General features: G+C 50.5%; 1 protein-coding gene across 2 annotated transcripts in view; it reads left to right on the top strand.

Annotated features, from left to right (window-relative positions):
• Nucleotides 1-6,209: 6,209 nt before the first annotated feature.
• Nucleotides 6,210-19,388, top strand: part of LOC147115363 (mannan-binding lectin serine protease 1-like) — a 64,604-nt gene continuing 51,425 nt past the window's right edge. Inside the window, exons 1-3 of one of the 2 annotated variants that reach the window (XM_085989618.1) lie at nt 6,210-10,613; nt 11,263-11,400; nt 17,083-17,196. In XM_085989618.1, the coding sequence (XP_085845744.1) occupies nt 10,589-10,613; nt 11,263-11,400; nt 17,083-17,196 (277 nt within the window). In that variant the 5' untranslated portion in view covers nt 6,210-10,588. The remainder of the gene's footprint in view (nt 10,614-11,262; nt 11,401-17,082; nt 17,197-19,388) is intronic. The other variant, XM_085989619.1, reaches the window with a different exon arrangement.

Raw genomic sequence — 19,388 nt, forward strand, 5'->3', positions numbered from 1 at the left:
GTCCTGTGCTTCTTGCAGGACCCTTTCCGATTCTGCTCTGCCCCACCGCCTGACTCGCCGCGTGCTGAACTGGCCCAACAACCCGTGGCGCTAACTGGCAGGAAGGACCCCTCAGCAGTGCTAGTTAAAGGGATCATCCACAACTTACAGGTTAGTTGCTGGTTTGTCATTTCAGGCTGCTGGTTAATTTCTGGGTGTTTCTTGGTTTGGTTCCAGACTCTGGAAAGTTCACCTTGTGTAAACAGAGATTTTGTTGGTGTTGCTGGTGGTGGTTGTGGGCGGTCTGATGGGGCTGGAGGAGGAGGAGGAGGAGGAGCAGGAGCAGTGAGGAAGACAGCAGAGAGCAGGAGCCCCTGAGACAAGATGGGAAGGAGGAGGGGAGGGCACTGTGCAGGAGGCAAGACCCACAGCAGGTCTCCAGGGAGTCACTTCACACCGAGCTTTGCCACAACTCCAGCCTCGCACCAGGGCACTGACAGCACTGCCTGTATCCAGGTCACCGTGACCCTTAACCTTGATGCCACAGGCGCCTTTCAAGCTCCAGCAGGTGACCTCAGCGACAACTCCCAGTTCTCATTCCAGTGCTGCATCAGGGAGGTCACTGAGGCTCTCTACACCAGGAGGAACACCTGCAGTTCATTCCCCTTGGACAGAGCGAATCAGGAGAAGTGAGCACTCTGCTTCTCCCGCATGGCCGGCTTACCCAGGGTGCGAGGTGGCATTGACTGCACACATTGCCTTGCGTGCTCCCATATGCAGCCTGGCACCTTATCAATTGAAAGGGATTCCACTCCCTCGGCGTACAACTGGTTTGCGACCACAGGCAGCGCATCATGCAGGTCTATCCTCATTATCCTGGTAGCAGTCATGACTCTCACTCTGCGCCAGTCCTCTGTGCTGCCTTTATTCCAGTCAGGCCACCAAGTTTCAGACTGGCTACTGGGCAGTAAGGGATCTCCCCTCCGGACATGGCTCATGCCTCCAGTCAGGAACCCGGGCACAGATACAGAGCAGGCCTACAACGAGAGCCATGCTGCCACTGGTAACATCATCAACCAAACAATCGGTTTACTCTCGCAATGCTGCCGCTGCCTGCACTGTACTGGGGGAGGCCTGCAGTGACTACAGATCTGAATCTTGCTCAGGGGGTTATCTGCTCCATAACATTGCCATCATGAGGGACCAGTCCGTTCCACCACCTGGGGAGGAGGAGGAGAAGGTCATTGAGGAATGTTTCACCTAAACCATACCCCCCACCCCCAATACACCAACAGTCCCACAGTCATCACCACCATTACCACCAGTCTGTCAGCTGTGGCTCAGTGGGTAGCACACTCGCCTCTGAGTCAGAAGGTTGTGGGTTAAAATCTCACTCCAGGGACTTGTGCACATAAATCCAGGCTGACACTCCAGTGCAGTGCTGAGGGAGTCTTTTGGAGGTGCCATCTTTCGGATGACACGTTAAACCGAGGCCCCGTCTGCTCTCTCGGGGGGACGTAAAAGATCCCATGGCATTATTTCGAAGAAGAGCAGGGGAGTTCTCCCCGGTGTCCTGGCCAATATTTATCCCTCAATCAACATCACAAAAACAGATTATCTGGTCATTATCACATTGCTGTTTGCGGGACCTTGCTGTGTGCAAATTGGCTGCAGCGTTTCCTACATTACAGCAGTGACCACACTCCAAAAAGCACTTCATTGGCTGTAAAGCGCTTTGGGACGTCCGGTGGTTGTGAAAGGCGCTATAGAAATGCAAGTCTGTCTTTCTTTCTTACTCCCACTCTCCCAAGGCCTTCCTTCAGTCCAGCCTCACTTCACTACAAATATAAATACCAAATCTAGAGCAGAAAACCAAATTTATCAAACAACTCAATTACGTCTTTAACTAATAGTTGACAGAAATAATTATGAATCGCCTTTGTGCTGGCCCCTAGTGCCAGTCCTGTGAGTTCCTTTCCCATTCTTCCTGCTCCTACGCTGTGTCTCCCCAGTGGCTGAAGCTCGGGCCGTGGGAAGCTGCTGAGCTTCCATTGCGGATCTTTTCAAATGGCCGTGGTGGGCGACCTCGAGCAGCTCTGGGCCTTGAGGGCCCGGCTGCAGATTGCAGCCTCTCTGGGTGGGCTGGGGCAGTCTGGCACAGCTGGCTGTGTGGCACCAGCAAGGGCCCTGGCAGAGTGGGTGATGGGGGAGCGGGCATGCTGCCATCTTGAGAGGACAACAGGTGCCTCGCCCGTGGAGACAAGGCCACTCTCCTGGGCCTCTGCACTCCTGGGCCCGGGCCTGAGCTCTCCTGGGGCTGGGGCTGGGCCTGGGGCTGGGCCTGGGCCTGAGCTCTCCTGGGGCTGGGCGTGAGGTGATGCTTTGAAGTCCCCATCAACACTGGCCCCCAAAGCCAAGATGGCAGCCATCTGAGCTTCCATAGGAGCTGTGAGTGCTGTCAGGAGAAACCCCATCATGTGGTTTTGATGGGACTGATGCTCGCTCCATGTTGGAAACAATAGTCTCCATGCTCTGTGAATTGTGCACGAGCTCTCCGGCAAGCTGCCAATAAACCTGGTGTTTCCTTGCAAGCTGGCACCATTGGCATCTTATCCCCTGCCCCACTTCTTGCACCACATGGAGGCCCCTCCTCTAGCCTAGCCTCTAAAGTCCACGTGGTGCCAGTCTCTGAGCTGGTGCATGCGAGACTGAGATCAAGTGATGGTGCATCTTCAGCATCACTGGCTTCTCTTCCCCCACTGATTGAGGGGTGGCAACATCTGCAGTGAGAGGAACAAGAGTTTGCTCGTGGTGTGAGGGAGAGAAGTGGGTGGTGAAAGTATCTGAAGCTTGTCCTGTAGAGTGTGTGGTGTCTGGGAGAAGTTAGGAGGCAAGCAGAGGATCCGGTGTGAAGAAACCTTGCGTGATGTCTCCTCCAGCCTCGTCACAGCCTCAACTCATCCCTGCCCAGATGGTCAACACGTGATCATCAAGGGGGCAGACTGGCTCTTCCACTGCCTGGAGTAATGGACAACCTACTCCTGTACGAAAGAGAGTGTGTTAGTGAGAGTATGTGAGGTGTTTAGAGAATGCGCCTATCATGATAGAATATCTGGTATACAGTGTGTCAAATGTGAGGTGTGGGGAAGTGAGGGTTGCAAAAGTAGTGAGTGGGAGAAGAAGGAAGTGTACCGCAGTGTGGTGGAGTGAGTGTCGGAGAGTTGAGGGGAGCGGGGGTGTGGGTAGTGAGGCTGGAGGTGTGAGCAGAGAGTGAGTGCTGAGGTCATTATCCTTTTTGCAGCCTTGTCCTGGTAGCTGACCTCCTCAGTGACCTCTACCTACTGGTCACAGAGATGTTGCCTGGAGGATTCCTACCCATGGTATCAGGGTTCAGCAATCGGGCGTGGTGCCCGGTATCGGGGTTCAGTAATCGGATGCGGTGCCCGGTGTCGGGGTTCAGTGATCGGGTGTAGTGTCCGGTGTCGGGTTTCAGTAATCGGGTGTGGTGTCGGGGTTCAGTGATCGGGAGTGGTGTCCAGTATCGGGGTTCCGTGATCGTGTCTGGTGCCTGTATCGGGGTTCAGCGAATGGGTGTGGTATCGGGATTCAGTAATCGGGCGTGGTGTCCGGTATCGGGGTTGAGTGATCGGGCAAGGTGTCCGGTATCGGGGTTCACTAATCGGGTGCAATATCCGGTATCGGGGTTCAGTAATCGGGCATGGTGTCCGGTATCAGGGTTCAGCGATTGGGTGTGGTGTCCGGTATCGGGGTTCAGCGATCGGGTGTGGTGCCCGGTATCGGGGTTCAGTAATCGGGTGTGGTGTATGGTATCGGGGTTCAGTGATCGGGTGTGGTGTCCGGTATCGGGGTTCAGCGATCGGGTGTGGTGTCCGGTAGCGGGGTTCAGTAATCGGGCGTGGTGTCCGGTATCGGGGTTCAGTGATCGGGTGTGGTGTCCGGTATCGGGGTTCAGTGATCGGGCGCGGTTTCCGGTATTGGGGTTCAGTGATCGGGTGTGGTGTCCGGTATCGGGGTTCAGTGATCGGGCGTGATGTCCGGTATCAGGGTTCAGTGATCGTGTCTGTTGCCCGGTATCGGGGTTCAGTAATCAGGCGTGGTGTCCGGTATTGGGATTCAGCGATCGGGCATGGTGCCTGGTATCGGGGTTCAGTAATCTGGCGCGGGATATGGGGAGAAGGCAGGGACAGGGTACTGAATTTGGATGATCAGCCATGATCTCATTGAATGGCGGAGCAGGCTCGAGGGGCCGAATGGCCTACTCCTGCTCCTATCTTCTATGTTTCTATGTATCGGGGTTCAGTGATCGGTCGTGGTGCCCAGTATCGGGGTTCAGTGATCGGGCGCGGTGCCCGGTATCGGGGTTCAGCAATCGGGCGCGGTGCCCGGTATCGGGGTTCAGTGATTGTGTGATGCCTGGTATCGGGGTTCAGTAATTGGGCATGGTGTCCGGTATCGGGGTCCAGTGATCGGGTGTGGTGCCCGGTATTGGGGTTCAGCGATCGGGTGCGGTGCCCGGTATTGGGGTTCAGTATTCGGGCACATTGTCAATGGTGAACCCAAGATGTTGATGGTGAGATGTCTGTGTTGAATAAACGTGAGAATGAAGATTTTTTCTGCTCCACAGATAACTGAACATTTTCTGAATTGTCTGGTAGTTTAAATGGTGAAGTGTCTATAAATTAGGGTGTTTCCAACCTAACACTAACCCGATATCCAATCCTAAAACCTCATTAGCCAATGTTTAACTGTAAAGGTGATAAGTGACCGGCTTTGAGCCAAATCTAATGCAGACATGTAATTTTACTCCGGAGAGCAAACCAGAAGAGACGGTTGAACAATCTCCTGCGGGATTTATTTCCTCATGCTTACGTTATACAGGAATATTCTGTAATGCAGTTGAAACGCTCGTTGTGATGATAACGTGTAGCAGACACTGAGAATAAAACATTTGTATTTTTGATATTCTTAGTTCTCTGGTCAAATGTCAAACCCTTTGCTTTTAATTTTTAAGCTAAAGGATGAAAATTTCTCTGGCTACTGATGTAGGTTTTGTAAATTGTCCAGAGTTTGTCAGTCTTTGTCAGTTGAGAGTGAGCTCCTGTATACTGTGTGTGAGATGCCAACGTGCAACCCCTCCATCAACAAAATCAGCATCACAGGGGCAAACTCACTGCACTGAAGGACAGAACATCATGTGCTCTAAATATGCCAGGAACTGCCTTCAGCCACTTAGGCTCCACTCTCTGGAATTCCTCCCTAAACCCCTCCAACTTCCTCCCAACTTGAAAGCCTTCCTTAAAGCCCAACTCTTCAGTCCAGCCTTTCGCCTCTCCGAATCTCTCCTCCTTTCTTTCAACCTCTGGTTTTTCTTTACCCTTCAGTGAAGCATCTTGTGACATTTTCATGATGATTTGGACAGGTTGGGTGATTGGGCAGAAGCATGGCAGATGCAATATAACGTGGATAAATGTGAAGTTATCCACTTTGGTGTCAAAAACAGGAAGACAGATTATTATCTGAATGGCAATAGATTGGGAGAAGGGGAAGTGCAACAAGACCTGGGTGTCCTTGTGCACCAGTCGCTGAAGGTAAGCATGCAGGTGCAGCAGGCAGTTAAGAAGGCAAATGGTATGTTGGCCTTCATAGCGAGAGGGTTTGAGTAGAAGAACAAGGATGTCTTGCTGCAGTTGTACAGGGCCTTGGTGAGACCACATCTTGAGTATTGTGTGCAGTTTTGGTCGCCTTACCTGAGGAAGGATATTCTTGCCATGGAAGGAGTTCAGCGAAGATTCACCAGGCTGATACCTGGGATGGCAGGAATGACGTATGAGGAGAGATTGGGACGATTGGGCTTGTACTCGCTGGAGTTTAGAAGAATGAGAGGGGATCTAATTGAAACTTATAAAATTCTGGCAGGACTGGACAGACTAGATGCAGGGAGGATGTTCCCAATGGTCGGGGAATCCAGAACCAGGGGTCACAGTCTAAGGATAAGGGGTAGGCCTTTTAGGACAGAAATGAGGAGGAATTTCTTCACCCAGAGAGTGGGGAACCTGTGGAATTCTCTACCACAGAAGGCAGTAGAGGCCAATTCATTAAATATATTCAAGAAGGAGTTGGATATATTTCTTAAGGCTAAAGGGATCAAGGGGTATGGGGAGAAAGCAGGGACCGGGTACTGAACTTGGATGATCATCCATGATCGCATTGAATGGCGGAGCAGGCTAGAGGGGCCAAATGGCCTACTCCTGCTCCTATCTTCTATGTTTCTATGTTTTCCTACATTAAAGGCGCTATATAAATGCAAGTTGTGAAGGGATAATTACTAGTCCGAGCCCCTTTAGGGCTACCCCGGATCAGGTGTATTTCTCAGATGTTCACCTTCAACTAAAGTTTGAGGTAGCCAAATCCTAAAGACGCTTAATTGGGTCTATAGGTCCGGACTATCTCTCCCTAAAGGAAGGGAACAACCTGAAAATGTTACCGTCCTCCAGATAGCTCTTTTAATAAGTTTAGCTAGACTGTAACGTTCCAGATATTATGAGGGTCTGGAAAACTCCCCCAGAATTCTGCAACTCCTCACTAAAGAGTGTACAGAGATTGAGTTCGCGAGTTTTTGATATGGAAGTCTTATGTGAGACTATTCTAAAAATATATAGATTTATTAAAGAACCGACATGTTATTTACAGTTGGTGAGTCAATCGCAACATTAACTGTTCCAAAAAGAGAGAGCTTACAATCTTATTATTAGAGAACCTTACTTTCAAATCTTAACTTCGCTACAGTTTTACAATTCTTAAAGTCTACAGCATATCCATCAAAATCAAATACCTTTGATCCCTGAGGTACAAAGAGTGGTAGACTACAGAGCTGCCTCTGAAACCAAGAATCGCTTTGCCCGATTAAAGCGAGTCTACTATCCCATTTGAGAGTTCAATATTTATACCCTTGTCCAGTGGTATTTCCTTTAAGGTTTTCTGCTGATGCAAGCTAATTATCTCTAGTCATTTTTCTGCTGACCTCTGCAATTCTTACTGCCAGCTCAGCCAGACTCATGTCTCATCTCGAGGTGTTCTAGTTTACCATATAAAAACCAGTGTGCCAGCAGGTGTTCCTTACTTGATGTCATCTTTACGAGGACAGATGTTCCTTACTTTATGTGCTTCTTTACGAAGTGTAAATTAGAACACCTTATCCAGGGTGAACCATTGTTTCATTCCAAAAAGTTAAGTCTGTCGGAGCCCTTAACCTTCTGTTTCAATAAGGTTATTTATTCACGGTCAACAACTATCTTATCTCAATAGCCAGAATGCTCTCGGAGATATTTCATCGTTCGGTTTCTAGATTTCCAGACCCAGTTGGTCCTGTTTTAATAAGACCAGAATTATTTGATAGAATGGTGTCTTTTTCTGAATGGGTTACACGGCTCATTCCCTCACAGTTGTTCTGGTTGTTGAATCCCAACCCTATTGCTGACACAGCTTTGCTGCCAACACTGTGGCCTTCAGCTCCAGCTTCGAGCAGCCTCACTTCTGGTTGACAGGACAGGATGCAGCTTGAGAGCATTTTGATTGTGGGATTCATGCTGTTTAGTGGCGGATCTCTCGAGCCTCAAACAGCCAAACACCAGTGGAGTGCAAGAGGCCGGGACGTGTGGCATTTATCCTCTTGATTGAGCCATAAGTATGGTACTTCTTATTTATTTTATTGCAATTTGACTTTAATTTACAACATTCCCAGGCCGATTCCTTTAAGGGACCATTAGAGACAAAACAGCCCAGGAAATGTTCGTCTCTCCCTCCGGTTTGCCTCCTCCCCCACCCACCCCCTGCTGTGATTGTCTTCTCCCCGCCCGGGATTGCCTCCTATCCCCCCCCCCCCAACCACCCACAGCAGGTCAAGCCGATAACATAGGGGTGGAAGTACCTAGGACACTGAAACTCTAACTATGGACGATATAAAAACTGCAAAGGATTGGGAATGGTCAAAAATAAATGAAAGAGGAAGCATTTCCCGGAGATGGACCTCGAGGGAGACTTGTAGATAGTGGAAAGGCTTCGGGGAGTCAGGAGCAATGTTCCCTGGAAGCTGCGCTATATTCTGCGCAGCCCGTTTCTTTCAATGTGCGGTTCCTTTGTAAATACCGCGCATGCGCAGAAATTTAATGTAAAAGCCGGTGAGCGGCCTGTGCGGGACCTTGCAGATTACTGCATGGCCATGAACGCATGCAGCTTGGAGGGAACATTGGTCTGAAGGTGAGTCACTCGCTGCAGCCTCTGACCTGCCATTGTAGCCATGGCATTTATGTGACAGGTCCAGTTGTGTTTCCGGTGACAGCGCATGACCGGTGAGAGTGGCCAGCGACAGTGCTGACCGGTGAGAGTGGCAAGCGACAGTGCTGACCGGTGAGAGTGGCCAGCGACAGTGCTGACCGGTGAGAGTGGCCAGCGACAGTGCTGACCGGTGAGAGTGGCCAGCGACAGTGCTGACCGGTGAGAGTGGCCAGCGACAGTGCTGACCGGTGAGAGTGACCAGCGACAGTGCTGACCGGTGAGAGTGGTCGGCGACAGTGCTGACTGGTGAGATTGACCGGTGACGGTGCTGACCGGTGAGAGTGACCGGTGATGGTGCAGACTAGTGAGAGTGACCGGTGACGGTGCTGACCGGTGAGAGTGACCGGTGACGGAGCTGACCGGTGAGATTGACCGGTGATGGAGCTGACCGGTGAGATTGACCGGTGACGGTGCTGACCGGTGAGATTGATCGGTGACGGTGCTGACCGGTGAGAGTGACCGGTGAGATTGACCGGTGACAGTGCTGACCGGTGAGAGTGACCGGTGAGAGTGACCAGCGACAGTGCTGACTGGAGAGAGTGAACAATGACAGTGCTGACCGGTGATGGTGCTGACTGGTGAGAGTGACAGGTGACGGTGCTGACCGGTGATGGTGCAGACCGGTGAGAGTGACCGGTGAGATTGACCGGTGACGGTGCTGACCGGTGAGAGTGACTGGTGAGAGTGACCAGCGACAGTGCTGACTGGAGAGAGTGAACAATGACAGTGCTGACCGGTGATGGTGCTGACTGGTGAGAGTGACCGGTGACGGTGCAGACCGGTGAGAGTGACCGGTGAAGGTGCTGACCAGTGAGAGTGACCGGCGATGGTGCAGACCTGTGAGATTGACCGGTGACGGTGACTGGTGATGGTGCTGACCGGTGAGATTGACCGGTGACGGTGCTGACCGGTGAGATTGACCGGTGACAGTGCTGACCAGTGAGAGTGACCGGTGACAGTGCTGACCAGTGAGAGTGACCGGTGACGGTGCTGACCGGTGAGATTGACCAGTGACGGTGCTGACCGGTGAGAGTGACCGGTGATGGTGCTGACCGGTGAGATTGACCGGTGACGGTGCTGACCGGTGAGATTGACCGGTGACGGTGCTGACCGGTGAGAGTGACCGGTGACAGTGCTGACCGGTGAGATTGACCAGTGACGGTGCTGACCGGTGAGAGTGACCGGTGATGGTGCTGACCGGTGAGATTGACCGGTGACGGTGCTGACCGGTGAGAGTGACCGGTGAGAGTGACCAGCAACAGTGCTGACTGGAGAGAGTGAACAATGACGGTGCTGACTGGTGAGAGTGACCGGTGATGGTGCTGACCGGTGAGGGTGACCGGTGACGGTGCAGACCGGTGAGAGTGACCAGTGACGGTGCAGACCGGTGAGATTGACCGGTGACGGTGCAGACTGGTGAGAGTGACCGGTGACGGTGCAGACCGGTGAGAGTGACCGGTGACGGTGCAGACCAGTGAGAGTGACCGGTGACGGTGCAGACCGGTGAGAGTGACCGGTGACGGTGCAGACTGGTGAGAGTGACCAGCGACAGTGCTGACTGGAGAGAGTGACCAGTGACGGTGCTGACTGGAGAGAGTGACCAGTGACGGTGCTGACTGGTGAGAGTGACCAGTGACGGTGCTGACTGGAGAGAGTGACCAGTGATGGTGCTGACTGGTGACTCTGCCTCTCTGGCTGGGAAGGTGGATTGACTGGGAGACGCTGGCAGTTGTGTGCTGGTCAGTAGTCCAACCTTGGACTGGTTGTTGCCTCCTGTCCTGAGGCCCAGGAACCGGCCGCGATTGATCACTTGATATCTGGGTGTAGTTATTAGTAAGAGCTGGACTTTGAGCCAGAGTCAGAGTCTGGCATGAATACTCTCTGTAAACAGTCTGTAGATGCAAGATGATGGAAACATGAGTCGGATGAGATTTATGGCTGGGTCACTCGCTCCTGACACTGACTAGACTAGGTTCATTCATTGATTGGCTCCAGAGATCAGGAGCGCTAATCTCTGGACCCTCATCTTTACAAACTATGAAGAAGAAAGAAAAAATGTGCCTTTATCCAGAGCCTTATTAATTTTCTCAGGATGTTACAAAGAGCTTCATGTCCAGTAAGTTACTGTTTGGAGAGCAGTTACTGTTTTGTTGGGAATTAACTAAACACTGGTGTCAGAAGGAAACAAGGACACATCACCTTGGTAACAGAGATCATCAGCCATTGGCAACGGGATAAACGAGCTCCCAGCTTCATGAGCTGCAGAAGGATGTGTGAAGGTGAGAATCTTCTGGGGGCTGGTGAGACAGGAATTACAAAAAAACAATATGACTTTAGTACTGTTTCATTAGATTAATATAAACTGGGTACTTACTGTTGATAAACAGCAGGATTTACAATCATTTCTAACTAAACTGTATTGCCCATTTCCCAGTGCATGGTAACGAGCGACTCTGTGTTTGCGTCTACAGTTCAGATGTGAGTTCATTCCTTGTTTCTGGCATGAAGCACTTGTTATGCTGATATAGCTAACCTTTCCTCTCCTTGGTAACACACCTACACACACTAGCATGGTCCGTCTATCTAACCATTGCTAGTGTTTGTGCTCCACTCGAGCCTCTTCCCGTCTTTCCTCATTTAACTCTCTCAGCATAATGCTCAGACAGGAATTGACTGGGTTAATATTTAAAGTGCAGGTCTTTAGTTCAATGCATGTGAGGGGCACCTCAAACCTTCAGCCTCATGACCGGCCCACCACACGTGAACCTTCCTGTAGAGTTTAAGGGCCCTCGGACAGTTGGGTGAAGTTCTCTAGAATGCTAATAATGCTGTGACTAAAACCTTGTCTTGTTTGTTGCTCAGTCTCAACACAGCGTTATTTTGAGTTCATTTTTCATTTAAATTGATTTTTTTTGTGCAACATTCTAGTGTGTGGGAGGCCACAAATAAAAAAATCATCAATCCAGCCCAAAATAGCGCAGGGGAGAGTCGTGTCAAAAGGATCGTCGCCCTGGATCGCAATGTTGTCTAAGAATGGTATTCCATTCTGTGCTGGCTCTTTAGTTGGTGAGTGAAACTAAATTTGTTTCATTATTTGTAGCGTTCCCTCAGGAAGAACTGACCGTTTGTTCAGGCACAGATGGAGGGGCACTGACTGCCATCCATACATAGAAACATAGATACATAGAAGATAGGAGCAGGAGTAGGCCATTCGGCCCCTCGAGCCTGCTCCGCCATTCAACCAGATCATGGTTGATCATCCAAACTCAGTACCCTGTCCCTGCCTTCTCCCCATACCCCTTGATCCCTTTAGCCTTAAGAAATATATCCAACTCCTTCTTGAATATATTTAATGAATTGGCCTCCACTGCCTTCTGTGGTAGAGAATTCCACAGGTTCACCACTCTCTGGGTGAAGAAATTCCTCCTCATCTCTGTCCTAAATGGCTTACCCCTTATCCTTAGATACTTCACCCGAGAGTCTAGACTGCGCACCCAAAAGTCTAGGATCACCAATCCATCAGATCATCTCTCTTTGAGGATAGTAAATGTCAGCAGACACATCACAGCCAACCCAGTGGGCCTCTCCCTCACCCATTGCCCCCCTCACCCATTGCCCCAAGTAGATTACCAGGCACCAGTACTGAGACAGGAAGGAGCTGTACCACTGGGATGGAATCCACCTGAACCGGAATGGGACCAGTGTCCTAGTGGAAAGGCTAAATAGGGCTGTCAATGGGGCTTTAAACTAGTAAGATGTGGGGGGGGGGGGGGGATCTGGTGAAGATTTGCAGGGCTGCAGGGAAAGGGCAGGGGAGTGGGACTAGTTGAGGTGCTCGTGCAGAGAGCCGGCATGGGCTCGACAGGCCGAATGGCCTCCTTCTGTGCTGTAACTATTATATGATTCTAGGAGATGAGAGTAATGGTCAGACCAAGGTAAGGAAGAAGGGTAACATAAACGGTCAGGGAACAAATACAGTTATAGAACAGAAGTACAAAATGACTTAAAAATCAAGTAAAAGGAACAAGTACTACAGACGAATGAAACTGCCTGTACAGCAACGTACACAGCATCCAAAACAACATGGACACAGTTGACCACTCCATCCTCCTCCAACGCCTCACCACCGTCATCTTGTTGGCTGGGTCTGCACTCACCTGGTTCCATTCTTATCTATCTAATCATAGCCAGAGAATCACCTGCAATGGCTTCTCTTCCCACTCCCGCACCCTAACATAAGAACATAAGAATTCTTGAGTAGGCCATACGGCCCCTCGAGCCTGCTCCACCATTCAATAAGATCATGGCTGATCTTCGACCTCAACTCCACTTTCCCGCCTGATTCCCATATCCCTTGATTTCCCGAGAGTCCAAAAATCTATTGATCTCGGCCTTGAATATACTCAACGACTCACCATGCACAGCCCTCTGGGGTAGAGAATTCCAAAGATTCATAACCCTCTGAGTGAAGAAATTTCACCTCATCTCAGTCTTAAATGGCCGACCCCTTATCCTGAGACTATGCCCCCCAGTTCTGGACTCTCCAGCAGGGGAAATGAACTCTCAGCGTCTACCCTGTCAATCCCCCCTCAGAATCTTGATGTTTCAACGAGATCACCTCTCATTCTTCTAAATTCCAGAGAGTATAGGCCCAATCTACTCAATCGCTCCTCATAGGACAACCCTCCCATACATCTGGTGTCCCCTAAGGATCTATCCTTGGCCCCCTCCTATTTCTCATCTACATGCTGTCCCTCGGCGACATCATCCGAAAACACAGCGTCAGCTTCCACATGTACGCTGACTACACCCAGCTCTGCCTCACCTTCACCTCTCTCAACCCGTCCACTGTCTCTAAATTGTCAGACTGCTTGTCCGACATACAGTACTGGATGAGCAGAAATTTCCTCCAACTAAATATTGGGAAGACCGAAGCCATTGTCTTCGGTCCCTGCAACAAACTCCGTTCCCTAGCCACAGACTCAATCCCTCTCCCAGACAACTGTCTGAGGCTGAGCCAGATTGTTCGCAAACTTGGTGTCATATTTGACCCCGAGATGAGCTTCCGACCTCATATCCCTGCCATCGCTAAGACCGCCATTTTCCACCTCCATAACATTGCCCATCTCCGCCCCGCCTCAGCTCATCGCTGCTGAAACCCTCATCCATGCCTTTGTTACCTCTAGACTTGACTATTCCATCGCACTCCTGGCCGGCCTCCCCTCTTCCACCCTATGTAAACTTGAGGTCATCCAAAACTCTGCCCGTGTCCTAACTCTCACCAAGTCCTGTACACCCATCACCCCTGGACTCACTGACCTACATTGGCTCCTTGTTAAGCAACACCTCAATTTTAAAATTCTCATTTCTTGTTTTCAAATCCCTCCATAGCCTCGCCCCTCCCTATCTCAGTAACCACCTCCAGCCCGACGACCCTCCGAGATATCTGCGCTCCTCCAATTAATTCTGCCCTCTTGAGCATCTCCGATTTAAATCACTCCACCATTGGCGGCTGTACCTTCAGCTGCCTGGGCCCTAAGCTCTGGAATTCCCTCCCAAACCTCTCTGCCTCGCTGCCTCTTTCCTCCTTACCTCTACCTCTTCCACCCACCCCCCTCCCCCCAACCCTACTTCTTTCTGTGTCCGGAAAAAACTCTCTCCCAACTCTCTTACAACTGCATTTACGAAATCCCAACCATCCAGCCTTTGGCCCTCCATTCACCATGACATTTCTGCAGCTACTGATCTGCTCAACCACACCCTCACCACCACCTTTGATGCCCTAGTTCCTACTAAAACAATTACTCTCTCTCTCCCTCGCTCCTTTAAGTCCAAGGGACACAGACTTGAATGGATATGGCAGACAACTGGTTTAGCCATTCACCGCCAGATCTAGCTGGACCACATAAAGTATTATCGGGTCCTCACATCTACCAAAATTGCTCACTATTCCAGAATCATTCTGGAATGCAAAGATAAACCCCGGCTCCTATTCTCTACTGCTAACCATCTTCTTAAACCCCTCTCCCCTGTCTCCTCCACCCTCACCTCCGATAACAAGTCTGAGGAGCTCATGGACTTCTTTGTCTCTAAGATTGAGACCATCCGTTCAGCTGCCTCTGCCACTTCCCTTCCTTCCCCTAGCCCACCGGGCCAAACTTCCTCTAAGGTTCCCCCCGCCCCTAGCCCTGAACTCACATCTTTTTCCAGTTTCTCTCCGAGCTCCCCTCATGGCCTCTCCGCTCATCTTATCCATGAAACCCGCTGCCTGCTCCCTTGACCCTATTCCCACCAAACTGCTGACCACCCAACTTCTTTTTCCGGCTCCCATGTTAGCTGACACTGTTAACAGTTCTCTCTCCTCAGGTACTGTCCCCCTCTCCCTCAAATCTGCCGTCATCACCCCTCTCCTCAACAAAACCAACCCCTGACCCCTCCGTTCTTGCAAACTACCGCCCCATCTCCAACTTCCCTTTCCCCTCCAAAGTCCTTGAACGTGTTGTCGCCCCCCAAATACGTGCCCATCTTTCCCGCAACTCCATGTTTGAATCCCTCCAATCAGGTTTCCACCCTTGCCACAGTACCGAAATAGCTCTCATCAAATTCACAAATGACATCCTTTGTGACTGTGACAAAGGTAAGCTATTCCTCCTCGTCCTTCTTGACTTGTCTGCATCCTTTGACATGGTTGACCACTCCATCCTTTTCCAACGCCTCTCCACCGTCATCCAACTGGGTGGGACTGCACTCGCCTGGTTCCATTCTTATCTATCTAATCATAGCCAGAGAATCACCTGCAACGTCTTCTCTTCCCGCTCCCGCATCGTTACCGCTGGTGTCCCCCAAGGATCTATCCTTGGCCCCCTTCTATTTCTCATCTGCATGTTGCCCCTTGGCAACATCATCCGAAAACACCGCGTCAGTTTCCACATGTACACTGACGACACCCAGCTCTGCCTCACCTTCACCTCTCCCATCCCCTCCACGGTCTCTAAATTGTCAGACTGCTTTTCCGACATCCAGTTCTGGATGAGCAGACATTTTCTCCAATTAGGAAGACCGAAGCCATTGTTTTCAGTTCCCACCACAAACTCCGTTCCCTAGCCACTGACTCCATCCCTCTCCCTAACATCTGTCTGAGGCTGAACCACACTGTTCGCAACCTTGGTGCCATATTTGACCCTTAAATAAGCTTCCGACCACATAGCCACAGCATAACAAAGACTGCCTATTCCCACCTCCATAACATCACCCATCTCCGCCCTTGCCTCAGCTCATCCACTGCTGAAACCCTCATCTATGCCTTTGTTACTGCTAGACTTGACTATTCCAATGCACTCCTGGCTGGCCTCCCTCATTCTACCCTACGTAAACTTGAGGTCATCCAAAACTCGGCTGCCCATGTCCTAACTCGCACCAAGTCCCGTTCGCCCATCACCCCTGTGCTCACTGACCTACATTGGCTCCTGGTTAAGCAGCGCCTCGACTTCAAAATTCTCATCCTTGTTTTCAAATCCCTCCATGGCCTCGCTCCTCCCTATCTCTGTAATCTCCTTAAGCCCCACAACCCCCCGAGATACCTGCACTCCTCTAATTCTGCCCTCTTGAGCACCCCTGATTATAATCACTCAACCTTTGGTGGCCGTGCCTTCTCTTGCCTAAGCCCTAAGCCCTGCCTAAACCTCCCTGCCTGCAGTGATGGAGGGAGGAAGTGGCAGAGGGTGTGGGGGAGGGAGTGATGGAGGGAGGGAGTGGCAGAGGGTGTGGGGGAGGGAGTGATGGAGGGAGGGAAGGAGTGGCAGAGGATGTGGGGGAGGGAGTGGCGAAGGGATTGCTTGCCCCAAGAGCAAAGGAAGATGTGCTACACAGGTGCCTACAAGGGATGAGTTTTAACTGTAGGAAATTTTAAGAATAGACTGGGGAACATTACAAAAGTTATACAGCACAGGAACAGGCCACTCAGCCCAACCAGTCCATGTCAGCCCACTAGAACCTCCTCCCATCTTTCCTCATCTAACATGTCTGTGGTGAAAGAGGGCTGGGTTTCTTGCAATGTTCAGGGCTGGTTTCTTCATTAATATGTTGCTACTCCAACAAGGAAGTGCTCATCATTTGACCCGCCTCAGTGCAATGAAGCAGAGTAAGTTAGTGACAGAAGAGCAGGAGAACATTCAGGAATCCGTCTAACTGGGATGAGGGCAGGAACAGGGAAGAAGGCACTGGGACTTACAGTGAATTATAGCGAAAATAAAAGGAGATCTCACCCACTTTAAATGGAAGGAACATTTGTCAAACTGAACTGTAAATCAGCAATGGGAAATATCTAAAGAGGAGTTGGGAAAGGTGCAGATCTGGTGTGTTGCAGTAAGACAGCAAGGGGCTGTCGTGGAGGCTGGGCATTCTGCACATCAATAGGGACGTTCGATCAAATATGAAACTTAACAAAAACAAGCTATTAATGAAATAGAAACGGAACACTCCAGAAACACTGAGCAGGGTTCTACCCCCTCCCCCCCCTTTCTCTCTTCCCCCCCACCCCCCGCCCTCCGATTTACCCCCCGCCAGATTCTCTGACCCACAGTCTCATTGGGAACTACTCCCAGCTGTTGCTTGCCCTGATGGTGTCTGAGAGAAGGAGCAATTTTGCTGACCAGTTCTTCACTCTCCTGCGCTGTGACCAGGAGAAGGAATTTGTTGTTAATTCACTAACTATTCCAACTAAACCAGCTGCTTTTGCTTGTGCTGTAGGAAAGGAATGGATCGTAACTGCTGCGCACTGCCTGCATCCTCCGTACGACCCAGACAACCCAAACCTCAGCAATTCCGATCTCATTAACATCACCTCATTTAAGGTTATTTTAGGTTAGTATTTGGATACTGTGAGCCACACTGCACGGTACTGGGGAATTCTGCAACCCAGTCTAGACCCGAAATAAAAACAGAAAATGCTGGAAACACTCAGCAGGTCAGGCAGCATCTGTGGAGAGAGAAACAGAGTTAACGTTTCAGGGCAATGACCCTTCGTCAGAAAGTTAACTCTGTTTCTCTCCCCACAGATGCTGCCTGACCTGCTGAGTGTTTCCAGCATTTTCTGTTTTTATTTCAGATTTCCAGCATCTGCAGTATTTTGCTTTTGTACCAATCTGGACCCAGTGATAGTAAGGTTAGTGTAAACATTCCAGTGATTGATTGGAGTTAGGCGGGAAACCAGCTAGGGTTCCTGCTGGAAACTGTCCTTAAACTGAGCACGGCTCCCGCACCCCTCCCCCACACCCTCCTTCCCGACACCCTCCGCCCCTTCACTTCCACCCCTCCTTACCCCTGCTCACTCCCCGTACCCTTTAATATCCCACCCAGTCTAATCCCACTCTCCCCCTCACTCCCCGTACCCTTTAATATCCCACCCAGTCTAATTCCACTCTCCCCCTCACTCCCCGTACCCTTTAATATCCCACCCAGTCTAATCCCACTCTCCTGCTCACTCCCCGTACTCTTTAATATCCCAGTCATGTTCTCTCTGGGGTAAAGGTATCACCGTGTGTTTGGTAACATGCCCAAATTGCTATTCTTTCTGTATAATCCTAGAAAGAATCAACAGGGAATTCAGCTGTGGAAGGCATCATAGCTGAGCCCAGTCCTGTCCTCACATGATATACAGTTATGCACTCTCACACTCACTCACACTCACTCTTGCACACACTCACTCACACACGCACTCGCATTCACCCAGTGGGAGTCACTGGATAGAGTCATAGAGTCATAGAGTCATAGAGTTTTACAGCACAGAAAGAGGCCCTTCGGCCCATCGTGTCTGCGCCGCCCATCCATCCCTGTCCAGTCTAATCCCATTTTCCAGCATTTGGTCCATAGCCTTGTATGCAATGGCATTTCAAGTGCTCATCCAAATGCTTCTTGAATGTTGTGAGGGTTCCTGCCTCCACCACCCTTTCAGGCATTGAGTTCCACATTCCAACCACCCTCTGGGTGAAAAAGTTCCTCCTCAAATCCCCTCTAAATCTCCTGCCCCTTACCCTGAATCTATGCCCCCTTGTTATTGACCCCCCCACTAAGGGGAAAAGTTCCTCTTTATCTACCCTATCTATGCCCCTCATTATTTTGTACACCTCAATCAGGTCCCCCCTCAGCCTTCTCTGCTCCAAGGAAAACAACTCCAGCCTGTCCAGCCTCTCTTCATAGCTGAGGCGCTCCATCCCAGGTAACATTCTGGTGAATCTTCTCTGCACCCTCTCCAAAGCAATCACATCCTTCCTATAGTGAGGCGACCAGAACTGCACACAGTACTCCAGCTGTGGCCTCACCAGCGTTTTGTACAGCTCCATCATAACCTCCCTGCTCTTATATTCTATGCCTCGGCTAATGAAGGCAAGTATCCCATATGCCTTTTTAACCACCTTATCTACCTGCTCCGCTGCCTTCAGGGATCTATGTACATGTACACCAAGGTCCCTCTGACCCTCTGTACTTCCTAGGGTCCTACCACTCATTGTGTATTCCCTTGCCTTATTTGTCCGTCCAAAATGCATCACCTCGCACTTTTCAGGGTTAAATTCCATTTGCCACTTTTCCGCCCATCTGACCAATCCGTTTATATCGTCCTGTAGCCGGAGGCTTTCCTCCTCGCAATTTACCACCCCACCAATTTTCGTGTCATCTGCGAACTTACTGATCATACCTTTTACATTTTCATCCAAATCATTTATGTAGATCACAAACAATAAGGGACCCAGCACCGATCCCTGAGGTACCCCACTGGACACAGGCTTCCAGTCACAAAAGCAACCTTCGACCATCACCCTCTGCCTCCTGCCACTCAGCCAGTTTAGGATCCAACGCGCCAAGGCACCCTGGATCCCATGGGCTCTTACCTTCTTGACCAGTCTCCTATGCGGGACTTTGTCAAAAGCTTTACTGAAGTCCATGTACACCACATCCACAGCATTTCCCTCATCCACCCCACTAGTCACCCCCTCGAAAAATTCGATCAGATTTGTTAGACATGATTTACCCTTGACAAAGCCATGCTGACTATCCCC

The sequence above is a fragment of the Somniosus microcephalus genome, chromosome 6 (assembly GCF_052327205.1).
Source record: "Somniosus microcephalus isolate GS21.2 chromosome 6, FLI_Smic_1.0, whole genome shotgun sequence".
Classification (NCBI taxonomy): Eukaryota; Metazoa; Chordata; class Chondrichthyes; order Squaliformes; family Somniosidae; genus Somniosus; species Somniosus microcephalus.